Below are 21,079 nucleotides of genomic sequence, written 5' to 3'. Positions count from 1 at the left end.
AATTAGAAACAAGCCAATTACGATATGCAACATTCTTCTCTTGGACAGCCTTAGCACATTTATTGGAAAACCAAGGTGTAGATAAAGGAAGAGATTTTAAAGTGGAGTGTGGGATAAGGGATTCCATTCCTGCAAGAATAATTTCACTGACACGATCTGAGCAAACGTTGACATCAGAAGTTTTGAAACAGTAATCTGACCAAGGAAAAGAAGAAAAGAAGTCTCGTAGGTCATCCCATTTTGCATTCTTGTAATGCCAAACAACACGTGGTTGGGAATAGCCATGAGATAAAGGTTCCATTGGAGTAGAGACAATCACCAAGTTGTGATCTGTAGTGCCTAAAGGACCTCTCACTTCGACCGTGTACTCAGAAGGGTTGTTTGTGAGATAAAGATCAAGCGTATTGGCTGTATGATTACGATTGTCCAGTATTCTTGTAGGTAAATGAACAATCTGTGGTAGGTCATTAGTAATTGCAAAAGCCTCAGCATCTCGACCTGCTGGATTGGTGTGACTAGAAAACGGAAGCCAGCTGGAGTTGTGAATATTAAAATCACCAAGGAAAATTACCTCACTGTTAGGAAAGTTGGACTGGAGAAAGTCAAGTTGCAAAGAAAGGACGTCAAAGAGCTCCAAGTGATTAGTGGAGTTGGGAGAACAGTAGAGACTACAGATGAATTTGACACAATGAGGTAGAGAGATTTTAAGCCAGAGAAGATCAAAGAGAGGAGATTCCAAATTGCCAAGTCTCTGACAGAGAATATCAGAATGGACATATGCACAAGTACCACCTTTGAGGTGAAAGGAATTATACAGCGAATAATTTGGGCATCTGAGATGAACAGTAGTTGAATCAACCGATAACTGAGATTCTGTCAGAAGAGGTACATGTGGTTTGGCAGACTGCAAGTGGAAATGGACATCGTTGAGATTAGAATTGAGACCACATATATTTGTGAAATGAATTAGGAAGTGCTTGGGTGGTTTAGATCTTTTCTCAGATAAGCTTGCTCTATTAGTTTGACAATTCATGATGTATTCAATAGTAAGAAAAAGTGGGTGGGACATGCTGTATGAAGTAATGAAATTTTTGGATATGGCATACACATGGTAAGAATATACCCAGATCCTTGACATAACGTGGCCTCGACAATGCTCCCCGCATACACACTACTCGGACTCCCTCCAGTCACTATCTGGCAGAGTAGAGGTAGCAAGATTATACACTAGCTGATCTGGAAGCCTCCTAGAGAGTTACCAATAGGTTCGGTCCGGTGTACTAACTAGCGGCCGGCCTGCGAACACCGTTTTAGAGCTGTACCCTCGAAGTGTAAGGAATATTGGATCTCCCCACGACGTTCATCATAACCTCAAAAGTCATCAATCATACTGCATGATGGAAGAGATAGGGAAGGGTTGACCGGAACTTAGCTCTAGAGACCAAACATGGGTTCCACCACTTCAAGCCTCCAATAAGCAAAGTGGTGGTATTTCACCGGTTGATGAGTCATCTACCACCTAGTACTGCCTGGTAACATAGAGGGGTGGTGTTCCTCCATGTGATGTGGGCGCCACACCTCAACCCCTGCTTACGTTGGTTCACACCTGGGTGGTCACCCACCATGTACTTGTGCATAGAGGTTATACCCAGGATTACTAACAGTCCCACCATCGTGAAGGTGCAAGCAGAGGATTTGGCTGTCACAGACCGTACGCATTTCGCCGAAATTGGGTCCACTTGACTTGAGTGTCACCCGAATATCAGTTCCATCAGCGTTTTAGACTCCCAGGTAGCAAGTACAGCTTGTCTGGCATATCTGAGAGAATGTCTGTGACAACCTCAAGGACCAATGCAGAATATATTGTTCTTTTCTCAAACAGTATCTGAAAAATTTTCAGGTTTTGCTAGAAAATTATTCTTAACCATATTGCGCATGGAAGTCTGAGGTTTTGATGCAGCAGTCTAAAAAATAATAAAGTACCTATTTGACTTCTTCCTCACATAGGTGAGGAAGAAGTCTTGAGAAGTCTTGAGGAAGAAGTCTTCCTCAAGCTGACGTTTGAATTTCCTCACAGTCAGCCTTAACCACTCATGGAGACAACTTATTCCAGTAATTAACACCACACTGACTAAAAGAAAACTTCCTGTAATCTTTTTATTTTCTCCTCTAACCTGCCCACATGTTCATAGTCTTTCCTCATATGGCACCATTTTGCCAATCTCACCAGATGCATTATCCATCTTTGGACCCTTTCAAGAAGCATGATGTCTTCTTTTTAACTTCGGTCTCCACACTTGAAAATAGTATTCCACATACAGTGGAACACTGTTTTCATTACTGTTCTTACTATTACCTTATACAGTGGGATTGTGACCACCCTTCATTTCTTTCTCTACAAGCATGATAAATCATTGATAGGACATCATGGGCTTCTTTATTGCCTGTACTACTCAGAGAGCTTCATTTTTGAGTTCCATAACTCCCAAATCTCTTTCTTCCTATACTGTTTTTAATTCAATCCCACCAAATGTATAAGTTATTTTGGGATTACTATTCCCCAGTTGTAACCTGTTATGTTACCAAAGAATGTGTATGATAAACACTTTGCTGTCTAAAGTGCAGTACAGTGTTTTTTCTTAAATGACATTTTTCTATCCTTCCTTAAAGTCCATCTGAGTTGTCCTGGAGAAGTACTGCTTTGTGTTGACCATTAAAATTTGCAGACAATACAAATTTTGACATAGTGCCTTATATCCCTTCAGTGATGTCATTTAAGAAAATCAAAAACAACAGTGGTTCTAATACTGATCCTTGGGAAACCCCACTTCTTACATCAACTCAATCTGAGGAATAATCATTTATCATAATATCCTTTCATGAAATTGAAATCTGTTCCTCTGCCTTTTACTGCTGTCTCTCCTCTCATCATCCGATTTAGAACTCCACACTAATGGTTCCTGTCAGCTCTCTGATGTCAACTGGTTCTTGGGCGATGATCAAGCCTAGAATATTCTTTTTGCCCCTAGCTTTCCCTAAAAAAACTTACAGTAAATGCTATAAAGTTTATATTGGAGAGTTGTACTGCCAACTGAACAAAAGAATAAGAGGACACTGAAAACTTTTGTTCTAGTCAATTTTTGTGTTTTTAAGTGGCTCATGTTTAGCCTGAAGAATATCAGCAATATGCTTTCAGTATCTCTGACTTAGCTAATAGGAGTGTCAGCAGGTTTTGTGTGATTTGCCCATTTGGGTTATTCTTTCATATAATTATTTGCTTTTAAAAATATTTTTAGAGATGTACAGCTTGTGTAGGGATTGATTTATTTTCTGAGAGTATTGTTATTTTTTTCATTCAAAGCATTTTTCACCACTTACCTCCCTACAAATATTGTTTGTTAAATCATACATTATTGTGCAGAGCTTTGTTTCTGTGCTTTTGAACAGTTGCAATAACAGTAATGATATTTAATAGCAGTTGATTTGCATGCACAATGTAACATCCTGTCTTATTTTTTGCTGAGGGGAGAGAATATATAAAAAATCCATTTTAGCATTAATAATATAGCATTTCTTTAAATGCAAATTCAAAGATGTTTTACTTTAGAATCTCATTTTTAAAATGCATCCATATTAAATGGAAGTAGTACATCTGTTCACCTTGGTATTTTTATACCATAATGTTAATCCGTTTCCTGATACAGATTTAATGAAATTATATTTAAATACAGAAAGTAGCAGCTATTAAATTATGTATATTTTTGATCAGACTTAAAAAGGAAATGAGGTTATATCTTCAAAGCTTTGTTGAAATGAACAGTAAATTTCAGTCTGGTGTGACAAGCACTGCTAAACAAACTTTTCCCAGCTTGTATTATATATTTTAAGACAAATGACTAGGATAAGTACAGTGGACACTTCTACAGTTAAATAGTGGGGGCTAGAAAATCATAATCTTATCATGGGGATTTTCCATGTGTTGACTGGAACTAATGGCAGCTAACTTAGTAGCAGAAAATTTCTGGATATGCTAGATAACTGCTTTCTACACCAACACATTAGAGAGGCAACAAGAGAAAGCAATATTCTTGATCTGGTTATCAGCAGTGATTCCTCGTCTATTGTGTATTGACAATAAGTAAATGACAATTGACTTCAAGTAAATGAACTACTTGGTGGCAGTGATCATAGCATATAAATGTCAGATTTATTTAAAGATATAAATACTGTTATGGGTAAAGGTCATTACTGTCACTGATTTTTTGGAAAAAGTTCGAAGTTAGACAGTTTTTAATCTCTTTTTAGTGTGACTAACGGATGTTAACAAATGAAAATACTAAATTGGAAGTTTTCAGCAAAGTAATCATATAAGCTACTAAGTTTTGTATGCCAACTAAGGTATTGTTAAGATTTACACCTAAATAGATACCAAATGAAATGATGAGACTAGTGGCAGAGAAGAAAAATGCATGGAATAATTATAAATTATCAGTGGACATGACAGCCTGTAGTAGCCATGAACTAGTCTGCAATCAAGTTAGTAAGAAGGATATAATGCTTGAGGTACACTGAGAAGTCTTTGGCTAAAAGTGCAAAGAAAAGCAGCAGAGAATTCTTTATGTTAACACTAGAAAGAAAGGAGTGGCACACATTGGTTCGTTGGATATGAATGGTATAATAATCAATGATCCTGTACAGGTTGCTGACAAACTGAATAAATATTCTGCAACTACTTTCACACATGAAGTTTTTAGGGAATGGGATACTAGAAGTATACCAAATTCTAACTGGAAATTAAATGATTTTATGGAAACTGAAAGGGAAGCTGGAAGAGAAATTGTTGAAGCTAAAAGTAAATAAGGCTTCTGAGTAACTTGGTTACAGAATAGCCTGTACTTAGTGTATGACTGCATTCCCTAACAATTTATAATCATCACATGCATTTTTCTTCTCTGTAACTAACTTCATCAGTTCATCTGACATCCATTTTGGTCTAAACCTTGAACAATATCTTTTGCTTGGTATAAAATGCTTAGTAACCTCCATGATTACCTCCCTGAACACTTTCAATGTGGCATTTACATTTTTTAACAAAATTAGTTGGTTCCTCTGAAAATAACTTCAAAAATATTTATTCATTATAACTGCCTTTGTGAAAACAAATTCCCTCCTTGGATAGTAGTTATTTTTTTAATAAAATTCTACTTAAGGTGGTAGAAAATGAAAAAGACCTGGGAGTAATTGTGCAGGCAGATATGAAGTTTTCTGAGCAATGCAGACAGGCTGCCAGGGCAGGTCATGAGGTTTTGTCAATGATATATAGGCATTTTTTACTAGCAGGGAAAAGGAGGTGATTATCCCTCTGTATAAGGCAATGGTCAGGCCACGGCTTGAGTACTGCTACAGGTCTGGAGGCCTCATTTTAGGAAGGATGTAGATTTACTTGAGCGTGTACAGAGAAGGGCAACAAGATTGGTGAGGGGAATGAAGGGATCCTCTTACCAAGAGAGGCTTAAGTTCTGCAAATTGCAGTGGCTGGAGACTAGACACCTGCGCGGTGATTTGATTGAGGTATATAAGGCCTTGAATGGGTTGAGCACGCTGAATTCTGATGGGATCCTTCCACTTGTTCAGATTACGAATCTAAGGGGGCATAAATTCAAATTAAGAAAAGACAGATGTAGAATAGATGTGCGGAAATTTTCCTTTAGCCAGCGGGTGGTTAATTGCTGGAACAAACTTCCATCTGTCATTGTGGAAGTTGATAGGTTGAATAAATTTAAGGAGGAACTGGACAGGCATTTGGAGGGAATGGTGTGATTTTTTTTTTTTTTTTTTTTTGGCTGATGCTGCATAAGCTCATACATTTGCTTTCTTGCATCACATGCCACTACTACTACTATTCTTAATACATGTTATTTCTTAATACACTAATTATTTCTGATAACCAGATCAAGAATATCACTTTCTTTTATTGCCTCTTTAACATTTTGAGTTGGTGTGGAAAATAGTCATCCATCAAATCTCAAAATGCCCTGCTACTGAGTGAGTTGCCAACCTAAGAGTTCCAACTGATATCTGGAAAGTTAAAATCTCCCATGAAAAGACATTCTGATTTGCTGGCCCACTATGTTTGTATAGTTGTTCATTATCCTCATCGTGGTTATTTATCCAAATATACTCCTACTGTCATGTTGTTTTCCCAACATTTGTTACATCAGAGTAACTGTAAATTACACAGGCAAATTGTGTCTACTGGTTATACTATTTTTAGAATCTATATGCTTCTTAACCAAAAACAAGACTCCTCCACCACCACCTGTCATGTCTGTCCTTTCTGAATAAATTATAATCACCATGTTCAAAATTTGAATCCCAATAACAGACTGATGCTATGTTTCTGATAACCCTGTAATGTTGGCATTTGATGAGTTAGCATTAACATTAGCAAAGGCACAAGTTGCAAGAAAGCAAGCTTATATAGCATCAGCCAAAAAACACCCTTATTTCACCCATCCACTTGCTCCAAATATTTGTCATGTTTTGCCTTGAATCTATTTAAGCTATCAACTTCTACAACAACAGATGGAAGTTTGCTCCAGCAATCAACCACCTGCTAGCTAAAGGCAAACTTCCTCACATCTATCCTACAGCAGTCTTTCCTCAATTTGAATTTATGCCCTGAGAGGGCATAAATTCAAATTGAGGAAAGACTGTTGTAGGATAGATGTGATAGATGATTATTCTGAGCAAGAGAAAGAATCCAATCAGATCACCTCGCAGGTGCCTAATCTCCAGACACTGTAATTTGCAAAACTTAAGCCTTTCTTTGTAAGAGCAACCCTTTGTTCCATTCACTAATCTTGTTGCTCTTCTCTGTACTCGTTCCAACAGCTCTACATCCTTCTTAAAATGAGGCCTCCAGACCTGTACATATACAGTACTCAAGGTGTGGCCTGACCATTGCCTTATACAAGGGGATAATCACTTCCTTATCCCTGCTAGAAAAATTCCTGTATATCATTGACAAGATGCCTTGAGCTACTCTTGCAAACCATCTGCACTGCTCAGAAAACTTCATATCTGCCTGCACAATTACTCCCAGGTCCTTTTCATTCTCTACCACTGTCGGTGTGGTACCACAGAGTTGATACGTTACTCTGGGATTACTGTTTCCCGTATGTAGTCTTTACATTTGTCAATGTTAAACTTCATTTGCCACCTCTCAGTCCATCTGCTCAACTTTTCTAGATCCTGTTGCAGCAGTGTACTGTCATTAGTGTCATTAACAACCCTGCCAAACTTTGTGTCGTCTGCAAACTTGGACATTAAGCCTGATATACCATCATTTATAAATACAGAAAACAACAATGGACCCAACACCGAACCCTGAGGGACTCCACTAATAACATTAGTTCACAAAGAACAGTGTCCATTGATTACCACTCTCTGTCTTCCCCCACTCAACCATCGCTTTATCCATAGCAGCAATTTGCCTCCAATTCCGCACTGCTCCAATTTGTGCAGCAGTCTTCCATGTGCAACAGTATCAAAGGCTTTTCTAAGATCCAAATATATGATATCAAAGTTATTCTTTGCATCCAGTTCCTTTGTGACTACATCATAGTATCCAATCAAATTAGTCAGACAAGACTTCCCCTTAACAAACCCATGCTGTGTCCGAGCTATAACTGAAGTCTTGTCTAGATGATGCAGTGCTTCTTTAACCAGTGCCTCCATTAATTTCCCTGGAACAGAAGTTAAACTAACAGGTCTCTAATTACCTGTAGCTCCCTTTGATCCTCCTTTGTGGATTGGGGTCACATTTGCACATATCTAGTCCATGGGTACCTTCCCTGAGTCTAGGGAAGCTCTCATAATTATGGCTAAGGGTTTGCTTACTTCCTTTGCCGCCTCCTTTAATATAACTGGATAGATTCCATCCACTCAAATGTGCCTTTCTTGTGTTTATCTTCAACAATTTCTCCTCCACTTTACTCTCATTTATTACAAGATTATCTAGCTTACTGCCAGAGTTGAATACACCTGTGGCATTTCGCCTCCCTGATTAACTCCTCATGTGTGAATGTTGATGATTACAAGAAATCTTTGGCAAAGATTTCTCGTAATCTGCGTTCGCCTGCCTAACCTCTTTTGTCACTTGGTTACAGACCAGCTTATATCTATCATAGGCTTCTGTGTCATGTTAATTTATATGTATCCCATGCATTTTTCTTCTCTGTCACATGTCTAATTAGTTCATCTGACATCCATTTAGGCCTAAATCTTGAACAATATTTCTTTGTTGGTATGAAAAACCTAGTGGCTTCCAAGATTAATTCTTTGAATGCTTCCTATTTTGAATTTTCTGTTGGTAACATCATCAGCTGGTTCCACCGTATAGAATTTAAATACTGTCTCAGACCACCATAGTCACCTTTACGAAAGCAAAAAACCTTCCCTTTACCCTTGATGGTAGTTACTTCTTTGAGTAAATCCCACTTCAGCAAGCTGTGATCACTGCCACCTAGTGGTTCCTTTATCTGCAGATTCTTGATCCATGAAGAATCACTACTGATAATCAGATCAAGAGTATTACTCCCTCTAGTTGCCTCCCGAACATGCTGCTGTAGAAAACAATCATCCAATAAATCCACAAAAGCCTTGCTAGTGTGTGAGTTACCAACCCACAAATTCCAGTCAGTATCCGGGAAATTAAAATCCCCCATTATAAGACACTCTAATTTACTGGCCCACTCTATTTCTCTACACAATTACTAATTATACTCATCAGATTCATTAGGCCTATAACACACACACACACACACACACACACACACACACACACACACACACACACACACACACACACACACACACACACACACACACACACACACCTACTTTCATTTTCCCTTTCCCAGTGCTTATGTCACACCAAACAGACTCAACATTAACCAATACTTCAAATTTTTCAGATTTATTTCCAAAACTAAACTAAACTTGTGCATGTTAACCTAATTAAAATTATTAAGATTTTTAAAGAGTTAAGAAAATTAGGTGCTGATAGTATCTGTTTTTCTCTCTCTGTCTCTCAGATAACGCATGTAAAAATAAACTTTTACTAGCATTATAGAAATCAGTTTTTCAAATAAATTTAAAGCAGAATTGGACAAATTATTAGAAGGAATGGATAACTAGTATTAGTTCTGTGGTGCAAGAAAGTCCTGGGCTTTTCCTGTGCTGCCAAAAAAAAAAAAAAAAAAATTAATTTTCTCTGAGTTCACCTACCAATGGAGACAACTTATTCCAATAATTAATGAACTTGATGGCTAAAAAGAAAACTACCCCCCCCCATAATTTGAATTTATGATCCCCAGTTCTGGAATCATTTATAACAGTGAAAATTTCACCCTTGTTCATTTTACCTTCCCCTTTCAGAGCTTTTATGAAATCTCAAAGGTGTCTAGTTTCCAAGCTCTGCAGCCCATGTATTCGAAGTCTTTCCTCATCTGGATGCCCTTTTGCCAAATTTGCTGGGCATGTTGCCTCTCTTTGGTTGCTTTCAAGCTCACAATTGCTTTACACAGTGATATTATGACTTCCATATTTCTACAAGCAAGTGTTTGACAAATCATCCTTTTTGGTGGGATTTAGTTCATCTCCATCAAGTGTGGAAGTTATTTTGCGGTTACCATCCACCCCTCCTCCAAGTGTAACTGAAAATTTCACCCTTGTTCCTTGACTTGGCATTTTTCTATATTAAAAGATAAGTACTTTTTCTGATTATCTCCGAAGTCTGAGTTGTCCTAAAGAAACTTTGCTTAACACTCATCATTAAATAATCTACCAATCTTGATATCATCTGCAAATTTTGACATTGTGCCCTCTATCCCTTCATCAATGTCATTTTAAAAAATCAAAAATGAGTGGTCCCAATGCTGATCCTTGGAAAACCCCACTTCTTATGTTAGCCCAATCTGAAGAGTAACTGTTAATCACAACCCTTTGCCCTCCTACCCAGCAACCATCCTGCAATCCATCTAAGGATTTCACCCATGATTCCAACATGTTCTGGTTTATACAGTAACCTCTGATGTGAGGCTGAGTCAAATGCTTTGCTAAAATCTTAGTAAACAATGTCAAAATTATTTCCTACATAGAGCTCACGAGTGACTATCAAAATAGCTAACATTTGGATAAACATGATTTTACTTTTACGAACTATGCTGTGTTTCCTTCAGGATTCTATTTCTGTCTAAACAATCCTGTAATACACTCTTTGTCACTGCCTCCATGATTTTCCCTACCACCAAAGTCAGACTGACTGGTCAGTAGTTACCCACTTCACTCCTTTATGTATTGGCAAAACATTGATATTTCTCCAGTCCAAGGGACTGATTCACTAAGTCTAGTGATAACCACAATAGTTCAGTGTATGCTCTTGCCATCCTCAAAATTACTGAGTATGTGCCATCAGCTCCAGGAGCCTTACTTGCCTTTAGGCTTGAAAGCTTTTTTAATAAATAGTCTTGGGAAATTTTAATATCATTAATTTCATGCTTTCCAGCTTTACTCACACAGTTTCACCCTTACCATGAAAGGTTTTTCTTCTGTAAATGTCACTGTAAAGTACCTGTTCAATTCATCTGCAAGATCAACGGGGTTATCTCTAACATTTCTACAACATTTATGAAGGGTCTGCTCTGATTCACTCTTTCCTTCTTAGTATTTACATTCAACAAAAACATCCATATCCCCATTCCTTGCTCCCTTATCCAGCGATTTCTTATAATCAGCCTTTGCAGCTTATCCTTTTCTGTGGTATTGTTACAGACAAACTTGTAGCCATTATAGAATTCAGTACCTTTTATTACTCTGTCACTTTTCCATGCCATCTTCTTCTATTCTGTTAAACCAGCTAATTCATTATATTTGTCCATCTTGGAATCTTCCTTGTGCTATATTTTCTTAATGATATATGCACTTTCAAGGCTTCGCTTCCTTGTATCATTTTGCTATAGTGATACCAGTATTAGCAGAAAATACTTCAGTGCCTTCTAGATCAGACAATATGGAATGCACATGTTTCATATAATCACAGCAAAGGTGGTTTATGACTTTGGATGAGAGTCTGGATTGCACTGTTTAATAATAAATTATTAAGCAACTAAAGTCGCAACCATTTCTCTAATTAGAAGCAAACTTTATCATAATGTGTACATACTTAATAATATTCCATCTTCATTATGACCATCCCAAAGATGAACAGTTCTTTAGTTTTTATAAGTAGAAGGAAAACTGCATTAATCTTTAGCACTTCTTAATAACCTGTAGTGAAACTTATTTTTTTTTTTTTTATTTATGCAAAAAAGATTAAACTTTATCACACATTTTGAGTTACTGTCTCTAAATAATTTTGTTATGCAAAAATTCTATGGCAGAAACTGGAAATGTGTTGTAAATTTTCATCTTTTTGTTATGTAAATGAAAAGAACTGTATACTCACTTCTGGAAGTCATTACAAAATTCATGTTATGTAACCACTTCTGGAGTGGTTTCATAACATGAATTTTGTAACAGTTTCTCTGGTGAATTTTCTAATGGGTGGGGGAAGGGGGTATTTTATAAGGATTGAAAAGCATGATAAATGTAATTTTGTGTAACAAGATATCTGAAAATAATTTATTTTCAGGTGTACAAAGATTATACACTGAGTTTAGCATATGATCTAGCCAGCAGTAAACTGAAAAATGTAAGTAATTTTTCCTGTTTATTTTTGAGAACAGTTATATGCTAGCTTTCTTTCATTTCAGGAAAATTAACAGAACTATTATAAAAAAAATGAAGTTTTAAAACATTAAGCATAAATTCAAAAAAAAAAAAGCAAAAATTCTAGAATCTGTTCTTGATATTTCAGTGTTTGGTGTATTGAACAAAAAACAAGTGAATAATTAAAATTACTCAAGACAAATTTGTACATGATGAATTAAATCAATATTTTATTTAACATTAGTTTTTGATTAATTTAGTTTATTGCAATACCAAAAATAGGCATATAGTGTATCTCAAACCCAAAAAATCAATTCACTAAACTAATTAAGATTTTCTTGTTCAGTTCAGAATCCCATCAAGCAAAATTCTGGTGATTTTCAGATAGGTTGAGATGCATATGACCATTTCAAACTTAATCCAGATATACAAAAAATTTAAGCTTGGATTAGTTCAAATCAGTGTTTCGAAAGAAAAAATAAATTTTTAGAAAGAGATAGGATTGAATTAGGATCATCAGGTAGTATAAAACAGTGAAGTCTCTCAGTTTTAAAGTGCATAAAATGTATAAAAGAAGAAAAAAAAAAAAAAGGATACTGCTATTACTATTTCTTTAAAGTGTTCCACATTAAACAGTAAGTGAAAAAAATAAACCTTGTATTTTGGATTTGTTTGATGTGCTTATGTTGTTTAATGTTGAATTTCTTTTAAGAAAGATTTATCTTTCCATAAATTTCATAAAGATAAATCTTTATTAAAAGAAATGAGTTAAAATAAAGAAGAAATAAGTTAGAATAAAGAAAAATAGTTGACTATTCTACAGTGTCATTAAACTAATTAATGCTTTTTTCATATATAGCATTAATTAGTCATACGTACCTTTTTTACCTTGCTATATTTAGCCCTTGTTATACCCACACAAATACGGACATACACAATGCCCCCTTTTCACTTGCAGAACACAAATTTTCAGTATTAAATTATCATGCAATTGAACAAAATGAAAAAGAAAAAAAAAAGTATTTTTAGGTTCTATGTATTATGTAAACAAAGAAATTAAGTTTAAAATATGTTTGCTGTCAGTTCATATTGAATGATGCAATTTTCTTGCTGTATTGTATGACATGCATTATTGTTATTCTTTGTTCAAATAGTGTTGTACCTTTTCTATTTGAGTTATTTCTGTAAAAACAGTCTCTCCTGTTCTCAAGTTAGAGGAGGGATGTACACATACTAGGAAAATTCTTCCCCATGAGCTTCCACAGTTCTTCAGGGCCAAATTGATTGACAAGGCTAAATCAACACACACATACACAATTTTGTCCAGACATGACCTGTTATGTCTGGACAAAGTTTCAGAAACTTTGAAAGTGTCTGAAGTTTTGCCCAGAACATAGCTTTTTCTGAACATTTCTGGACAGCAGGAGATCTGAGGAGATTTTAATATCTTTAGTACCTATGTTTAAATTAAAAGATAACTGTTCTACAGTGGCATTAACTTTATCACCTGGCAGACATATCATGGTGCTATTCTGCCTATCCTTTTCGTACAATATATTTTCCGTCTCCTTGACAACAGTCACCCACAATAGCTAATTCATTAAGCTGGGCAGCTGAATGTTTGATAGGTCCCTCATTTTAATTCCATTGAGAGCATCAACCATGTTCTTAAAGTTGTTGTATTCACCAAGGTTTGAGTCCATCACCTTATTCACGATTTTCAATCTAATTTTAAATAAATTTGAAAGCCACTGAAGAGACTAGCTATAAAACCACGAAAGTGAAATATCACCAGGCTTAATAATAAACCAGCTTGCATAAAAATGCACAAGAATCCATGATAGTAGGATAAGGTAATGCAATGATTATAACAGAGAACATGAACAAAAAGTGGAGAGGAAAAAGGAAATGAAAAAGTAATAGGAGCTACAATTACATAACATAGACAAAACTTGAATAATAAAATTTTGAAATATCAAAAACAAACAAAATAAAATATAAAAAGCATCTAACTAGACAAAAACTTTGTACAGCACTGAATGAATCATATACGGCCACTCCCCAGCTTATGTAAGGGTTGCATTCTGCGAAACTCTACGTAAGCCGGAATTTCCCTAAATGCTTATGCGGCACTCGCAAATTTGATTGAAGCAAATAAGAAATGTTCGATGAACATGAAAATAAATTATTTATTCAATTTTTTTTTTAATTTCATACGCAGGAAAAATTACAAAAAGAGAGAGGAGACAGGTATAGCGTCAGCAAGTTTTACCTTTCGAACATTGTTGCCAGAATTAACTCTCCAGCTGATAAGCACGTTGCTGCGGAAGTTGAGGGCTGTGGAGATTTAGAAGGGGTTTTTTCCCAACACATCACAAAATTTCTCTGCAGCTATAGAATCAGCACTGGTGACTTCACCGCATACTTTAATGTTTTGGAAACCAGCACGATGCTTGAACCTATTAAACCACCCATTGCTTGCCACGAACTTGGCTTGGGGTTTGCCGCACTTATCCTTAATATCTTCATAAATACTTCTTGCTTTTGCTTGAATGGCCATTGGACTCAGGAGCACTTGCTTCTAAATCTGATTTTCCATCCATATTATTAATAGCTTTTCCATCTTTGATATAGCACCCGAATGCTGTTTTGTGATCACTGTTGATCTTAAATGCATTGATCCTTTAACATGTTCTTTTATACACACACTGTCCCTTAAAATAGTATTCACTGTTGAAGCAATGAGACCTAATTCTGTGCAATAGATGATAAACTTTGTCCTGCTTCGTAATACTTAATTAATCATCTTTGTTTCTAAATCAATTTTGTTTCGTTTCCTAGCACTGCCAGTACTTTTGCACTTTCCGTTGGTCCCTTTCCCTTCACCATTGTAATAAGTAAATAGGAATGAAGAGAAGATTCTGAAATTTTATTTTTTTTTTATATGATTGAAGATTTCAGTGAAGGGGAACTCATTTCACCATAATACCAAAACCTAAAATCCACAGAATTCCAGTTATCAGTATTATCGCAAATGCAATAAGATCTAGTTTACTACCCGTTTATGATAGATTGCGCTAACAGAAAAACCCAATAAACCAGAAAGTGCATATTGTTTTATGGTAGTGACCTCCAGAAATGTGTTTTAGAAAAATATCACAAAGGCATTCAAAATTGATTCTTATGACAGAACATATGATAACGATGAAAGTGTAGTGCAATTTCCATTATAAAAATGACCTTTTAGAGAGATAAATAGCTTAGTTATATAGTGAAAATTTCAACTTCCAAGGTCATGGAATGAATTACTGAAAAAAGTGTGTTATTATGTTCACATTACGATATTTTCACGATACCTCCATTTATTCCTACAGGATGCAAAATACGTTTCCACGATTTTTTTAGATTTGCACTAGCCGGCAAAAACTTATGTAAAGTCGAATTTCCATAAGTCGAGTATTATGTAAGCCGGGGAGTGGCTGTATACTACATGAATAATTTCTGATCTGCCCAGATCATAACCTCCAAATCTCTTGCTTCCTGTACTGTCTTAGTTTGCAGTTGATACAAAAGTTGCTTGGGTGGTTAATAACAGGAATAAAGGCATACTACTGCAACAAGATCTAGAAAAATTAGATAATAGGCTGAGAAATGGCCTATTATCTCCACCAACTAGAGAAATATCACCCAAATGGTACTGCAGTCAAGTTAGAGAACAAAAACAACCTGGGAGTAATTGTACAGTCTGACATGACGTTCATGTCAGATTGTACTATTTCATGTATTTCATATTGTTCATGTTAGACTTATGCTGCAGCACTTAGGACAGCACATGGGGTTCTGTCACTAACATACAGCAATTTCTATAGCAAGGACAAGGAAGTAATTATCCCATTGTATAAAGTACTCAATCTTGAGTACTGTATACAGGTTTGGAAGCCTCATTTTAGTAAGGATGCTGAGATGTGAATTTCTTTGTCAGAGAGTAATTGATTGTTAGAACAAACTTCCATCTGGTATTGTAACCCTTCCTTAATTTAGACCAATTGTTAGAGGAGGGATGTACAGATGAATTTTTTTTTTTTTTTTTTTTTTATGATGCTGTATAAACTTGCTTCCTTGCATCATGTGCCACTACTAATTCTAATGTTGCAGTTTATAATGTAACTTTTCTTGCAAACAGAGTTTGCAAGGAAACTGTTTTCCTTGCAGACAGAAAGAAAGTTTTGCTTTGCTAAAGTCTAAATAATATCAAAATTATTTCTTTAGTCCAGTTTCTTTACAAAACCGTGTTTTGTTTTTTTTTTTTTTTTTTTTTTCAGATACCATTTCTATCTAGATTCCACTGTATTGAATTCCTTTTTTTTTTTTTTTTTTTCCTCGGATGGCAGAAACAATTCTTTTTAATGAGTATTTGCATAATATGAATGTTCATTTGAAACATCTGATGAAATTTTTTTTTTTTTTTTTTTCCCTTTCTGTTAGGCATATTCTGATCACTCGGATTTAATATCCAGAAGAATGGGTTTTATTCCTCTGCCATTAGGTGCACTAGTGTTCAGAGTCATTAGTGGTTCTGTAACAGTATCAGGAATAACTAGTATCATTTGTCTTTTTCTCTTATACTTATGGTAAGTACGAATATTAGTCTGTCTCTCACTATGTCTGCACGAAACTTAAAATATTTCCATTTATAAGATAGATGTTTTTGAATACTCTTGCCAGCTTCTTGCCTTCAAATAATTTTTTTTCTGAAGTTGTGAATTTCAGAAAATTTGTATTTTAGTCATTGCTGCTTTGATAATTATATAAGTTTTTTTTTTAGATTTTAATGTAAAATATTAAAATCTAAAAAAAAACTTTTAAGAATGTAATTCATTGTAAATTCCTTTGAGTTCCATTCTCTTAAAAGCCTTCTTCGTGTACTTGTAATAAATAACTTGTCTTCATTCATAATGTTATGTGATTTCTTCTAAATGTTAGTAATTTTTTCAGAGAAAAAGAAGTTTTACACTGCAATTTTAAGTAGTAATAATAATAATACTGATCAAAATAGACACAACTACAACTCAGACTGTCCAGAAAATATTACCAAAGTAGTGATAAGATCATTTAACTTTCAGAACTGATAAAATTTACTGCCAGTAGATTCAGATAAAATAATAAAATATACAAACCAACAAATACTCTAGAAACTTAATTAAAATCCTATTGATAACAAAAAAAAAAAACAATAAATTAGATATTCAGGTTGTAGTTCCATACAGTAAATAAATTAATGATAAAATAAGAAGATAGAAAAAATATGTAATATATATTACATATCTAATCTTAATACAGCCAATGCTTAGTATACTTTACAAAACTCACTTCCAGTTCTATTTTATTTGATGCAAAAAAGTAAACTAAAAAATTAAGAACTAGAAATTGACTCCTCCCAAGAAGGTTCACATTTGCATGGTAGAGTGTCATTCCACTAAAAATAAAAGTCAAGAGCTCAAAACATATCCAGATTTCCATCCTCATTCTGGCTGCAGCTAAAAAAATTAGAGATATTATCTTAAATGACATAAAGAATATCATCATATACTAGCTGAAATTGACTTATATGAGAGGCGATAAATAAGTATTTACCTTCACCTACAAATAAATATTTGAGTTAGGGATTTGATATTATGTATGAAGTGCAAGCCAAAAGTTTCTGGACTTGAGGCAGTATAATTAATTTAGACTTATAGTAGTTACGTGTTTTTGTTGCCTTTAAAGTAGTCTCTCTAGAGTTCATACATCAAACCCATCACTTCTTCCACTGTTTGAAGCATCTCTGGGAAGCATCTACTACAAAAACAGTTAAGAGGCTATCAAGTTGAAAGGTGCCTGCCTCCTAACCAACAATGCTCCTGCTCCCAAGGCTGCTCTCACAGTAGACTTTGCAATTGGGTGTGGCTTTGAAAATCTGTAGCACACACCTTATTCTCCTGACTGCTTACCTTCAAACTTCTTTGTCTTCCCTAAAATGAAAACACTGTTATAGGGCCTCACATTCGGCCCTGGAAAGATTGTGCAAGGCTCAAGGGGTAGAATTTTTTTCAGCCTGGACTGTACTTGTTAACAGGAGAGATTGCTTCTACAGGGATGGGATACACTTAAATAGAAAGGGTGCAAGAATATTTGCTGATGCTATCGAGGCAGTGTTAGGTGGGTCGGAAAACTGCTAGCTTGGGGGGATACAAAGACTAATAGTTTAACAGTAACCGCAGGCAGAGGTGAAGGTGATTCTTGCACAACTTCTATTAGAATAAGAAGCGATCTGGAGCGAGGGGTGTTGGGGGTTTCAGGGACGGATGGCAGTCATCCTGGAATAGTTGGGTATATGGGATGTGTTAGGGTAACAAGGAATAGGCATAGGAGCATGTATGCTTGCATGTATACCAATGCTAGAAGTATAGTAAATAAATTTGATGAATTTGAAGTGTTGGTCAAGACATCAAAGGCGGATATTGTTGGGATAGCAGAGACGTGGTGTCACAAAGATATAAGGAATGCAGAACTGGAATTTGGGGAGTACAATGTTTACAGAAAGGATAGACAGGACAGAAAGGGAGGAGGTGTTATGCTGTTAATTAAGAAAAACATAAAATCAAAAGAAGTGCATCCAGTTGATATAGATGGACAGTGCACTGTTGAGTCAGTTTGGTGTGACATAAGCACTGCAAAAGCAAAGATAAGAGTAGGAGTGTGTTATAGGCCTAATGACTCGAATGAGTACAATGAACAATTGTACAGAGAAATAGAGTGGGCCAGTAAATCAGAATGTCTTATAATGGGGGATTTTAACTTCCCAGATATTGACTGGAACTTGTGGGTTGGTCACTCACACACTAGTCAGACTTTTGTGGATTTATTGGATGATTGTTTTCTGCAGCAGCATGTTCGAGAGGCAACCAGAGAAAGTAATACTCTTGATCTGGTTATCAGCAGTGATCATTCGTGTATTAAGAATTTGCAGATAAAGGAACCACTAGGTGGCAGTGATCACAGTGTGCTGAAGTGGGATTTACTCAAAGAGGTAACTACCGTCAGGGGTAAAGGAAAGGGTTTTTGCTTCTGTAAAGGGGAGTACAGTGGTCTCAGACAGTTTTTAAATTCTGTACAGTGGGATCGACTGACGATGTTACAAACAGTAAATTCTAAGTGGGAAGCATTCAAGGAATTAATCGTGGAAGCTACTAGACTTTTCATACCGATGAAGAAATATTGTTCAAGGTTTAGGCCTAAATGGTTATCAAATGAACTAATGAGACTCGTGACAGAGAAGAAAAATGCATGGGATGCATATAAATTATCAGGCGACGCAGAAGCCTGTAGCAGATATAAGCTAGTCTGTAATCAGGTCACAAAGGAGGTTCGGCAGGCAAAGGCGGATTACGAGAAATCTTTGGCAAAAGATGCTAAGAAAAACAGCAAGGATTTCTTTACTTATATAAACTCTAAAAGGAAGGGGCTGAATATGATTGGTCCACTTGACATCGATGGTTCGACTGTTGATGATCCTGCTCAGATAGCAAACAAACTGAATGAGTATTTTGCATCTACATTCACACGTGAGGAATCATTACAGTTTGAAAATGGAAGAAGGTTATCAAATTGTAGCAGTGTGCTTAATGATTTTGTAATAACTGAGAGCAAAGTGGAGGAGAAATTGTTGAAGTTAAACATAAGAAAGGCACCTGGGGCGGATGGGATCTATCCAGTTATATTAAAGGAGGCGGCAAAGCAACTAAGCAAACCCTTAGCCATAATTATGAGAGCATCCTTGGATTCAGGGGAGGTTCCCACGGACTGGAGATGTGCAAATGTATCCCCAATTCACAAAGGAGGTTCGAAGGGTGACACGAATAATTACAGACCAGTTAGTTTAACTTCTGTTCCGGGTAAAATAATGGAGTCACTGGTTAAAGATGCATTGCAGGATCATCTAGACAAGACTGCAGCAATAATTCAGACACAGCATGGGTTTGTTAAGGGAAAGTCTTGTCTGACAAATTTGATTGGTTATTATGATGTGGTCACAAAGGAACTGGATGCAAAAAATAATTTTGCTATCATATACTTGGATTTCAGGAAAGCTTTTGACACTGTTGCGCATGGAAGACTACTGTACAAATTGGAGCAGAATGGTATTAAGGGTAAGTTGCTACAATGGATAAAAGGATGGTTAAGTGGGAGAAGACAGAGGGTGGTAATCAATGGGTGCTGCTCTTCGTGGACTAATGTTATTAGTGGAGTCCCACAGGGTTCGGTGTTGGGTCCACTGTTGTTTTGTATATTTATCAATGATATTGATGAAGGTATATCAGGCTTAATGTCGAAGTTTGCAGATGACACGAAGGTTGGCAGGGTTGTTAATGACAGTAATGGCAGTGTGCTACTGCAACAGGATCTAGATAATTTGGGCAGATGGGCTAAGAAGTGGCAACTGAAGTTTAACCTTGACAAATGCAAAGTACTGCATATGGGTAGAAGTAACCCCAGAGAAACGTACCAACTGTGTGGTACTACACTTAAGGTGGTAGAAAATGAAAAAGACCTGGGAGTAATTGTGCAGTCAGATATGAAGTTTTCTGAGCAATGTAGACAGGCTGCTAGGGCAGGTCATGGGGTTTTGTCAATGATATATAGGAATTTTGCTAGCAGGGAAAAGGAGGTGATTGTCCCTCTGTATAAGGCAATGGTCAGGCCACGCCTTGAGTACTGCGTACAGGTCTGGAGGCCTCATTTTAGGAAGGATGTAGATTTGCTTGAGCGTGTACAGAGAAGAGCAACACGATTGGTGAGGGGAATGAAGGGATCCTCTTACCAAGAGAGGCTTAAGTTCTGCAAATTGCAGTGGCTGGAGACTAGGCACCTGCGCGGTGATCTGATTGAGGTCTATAAGGCCTTGAATGGGTTGAGCACGCTGAATTCTGATGGGATCCTCCCACTTGTTCAGAATACGAACCTACGGGGACATAAGTTCAAATTAAGAAAGGATAGATGTAGAATAGATGTGCGGAAATTTGCCTTTAGCCAGCGGGTGGTTAATTGCTGGAACAAACTTCCATCTGTCGTTGTGGAAGTTGATAGGTTAAATAAATTTAAGGAGGAACTGGACAGGCAATTGGAGGGTATGGTGTGATTTTTTTTTTTTTTTTTGGCTGATGCTGCATAAGCTCCTACACTTGCTTTCTTGCATCAAGTGCCACTACTACTACTACTACATTTCAGACTCATTAGAAGGTAATTAAAGTGGAAGCCTGGTTTTCTA

The 21,079-nt window shown here is 36.2% G+C and overlaps 1 protein-coding gene across 1 annotated transcript in view; it reads left to right on the top strand.

Moving 5' to 3' along the window:
- Positions 1-21,079, top strand: part of LOC150089672 (transmembrane anterior posterior transformation protein 1 homolog) — a 309,390-nt gene that overhangs the window by 262,767 nt on the left and 25,544 nt on the right. The window contains exons 11-12 of the mRNA XM_090389591.1: positions 11,696-11,755; positions 16,258-16,403. Coding sequence (XP_090245717.1) covers positions 11,696-11,755; positions 16,258-16,403 — 206 coding nt within the window. The remainder of the gene's footprint in view (positions 1-11,695; positions 11,756-16,257; positions 16,404-21,079) is intronic.

This window comes from Mastigoproctus giganteus, chromosome 2, assembly GCF_048544385.1.
Source record: "Mastigoproctus giganteus isolate SK-2022 chromosome 2, ASM4854438v1, whole genome shotgun sequence".
NCBI classification, from domain to species: Eukaryota; Metazoa; Arthropoda; class Arachnida; order Uropygi; family Thelyphonidae; genus Mastigoproctus; species Mastigoproctus giganteus.
The sequence above is the reverse complement of the archived record's forward strand: the minus strand, read 5'-3'. Positions and strand labels throughout refer to the sequence as shown.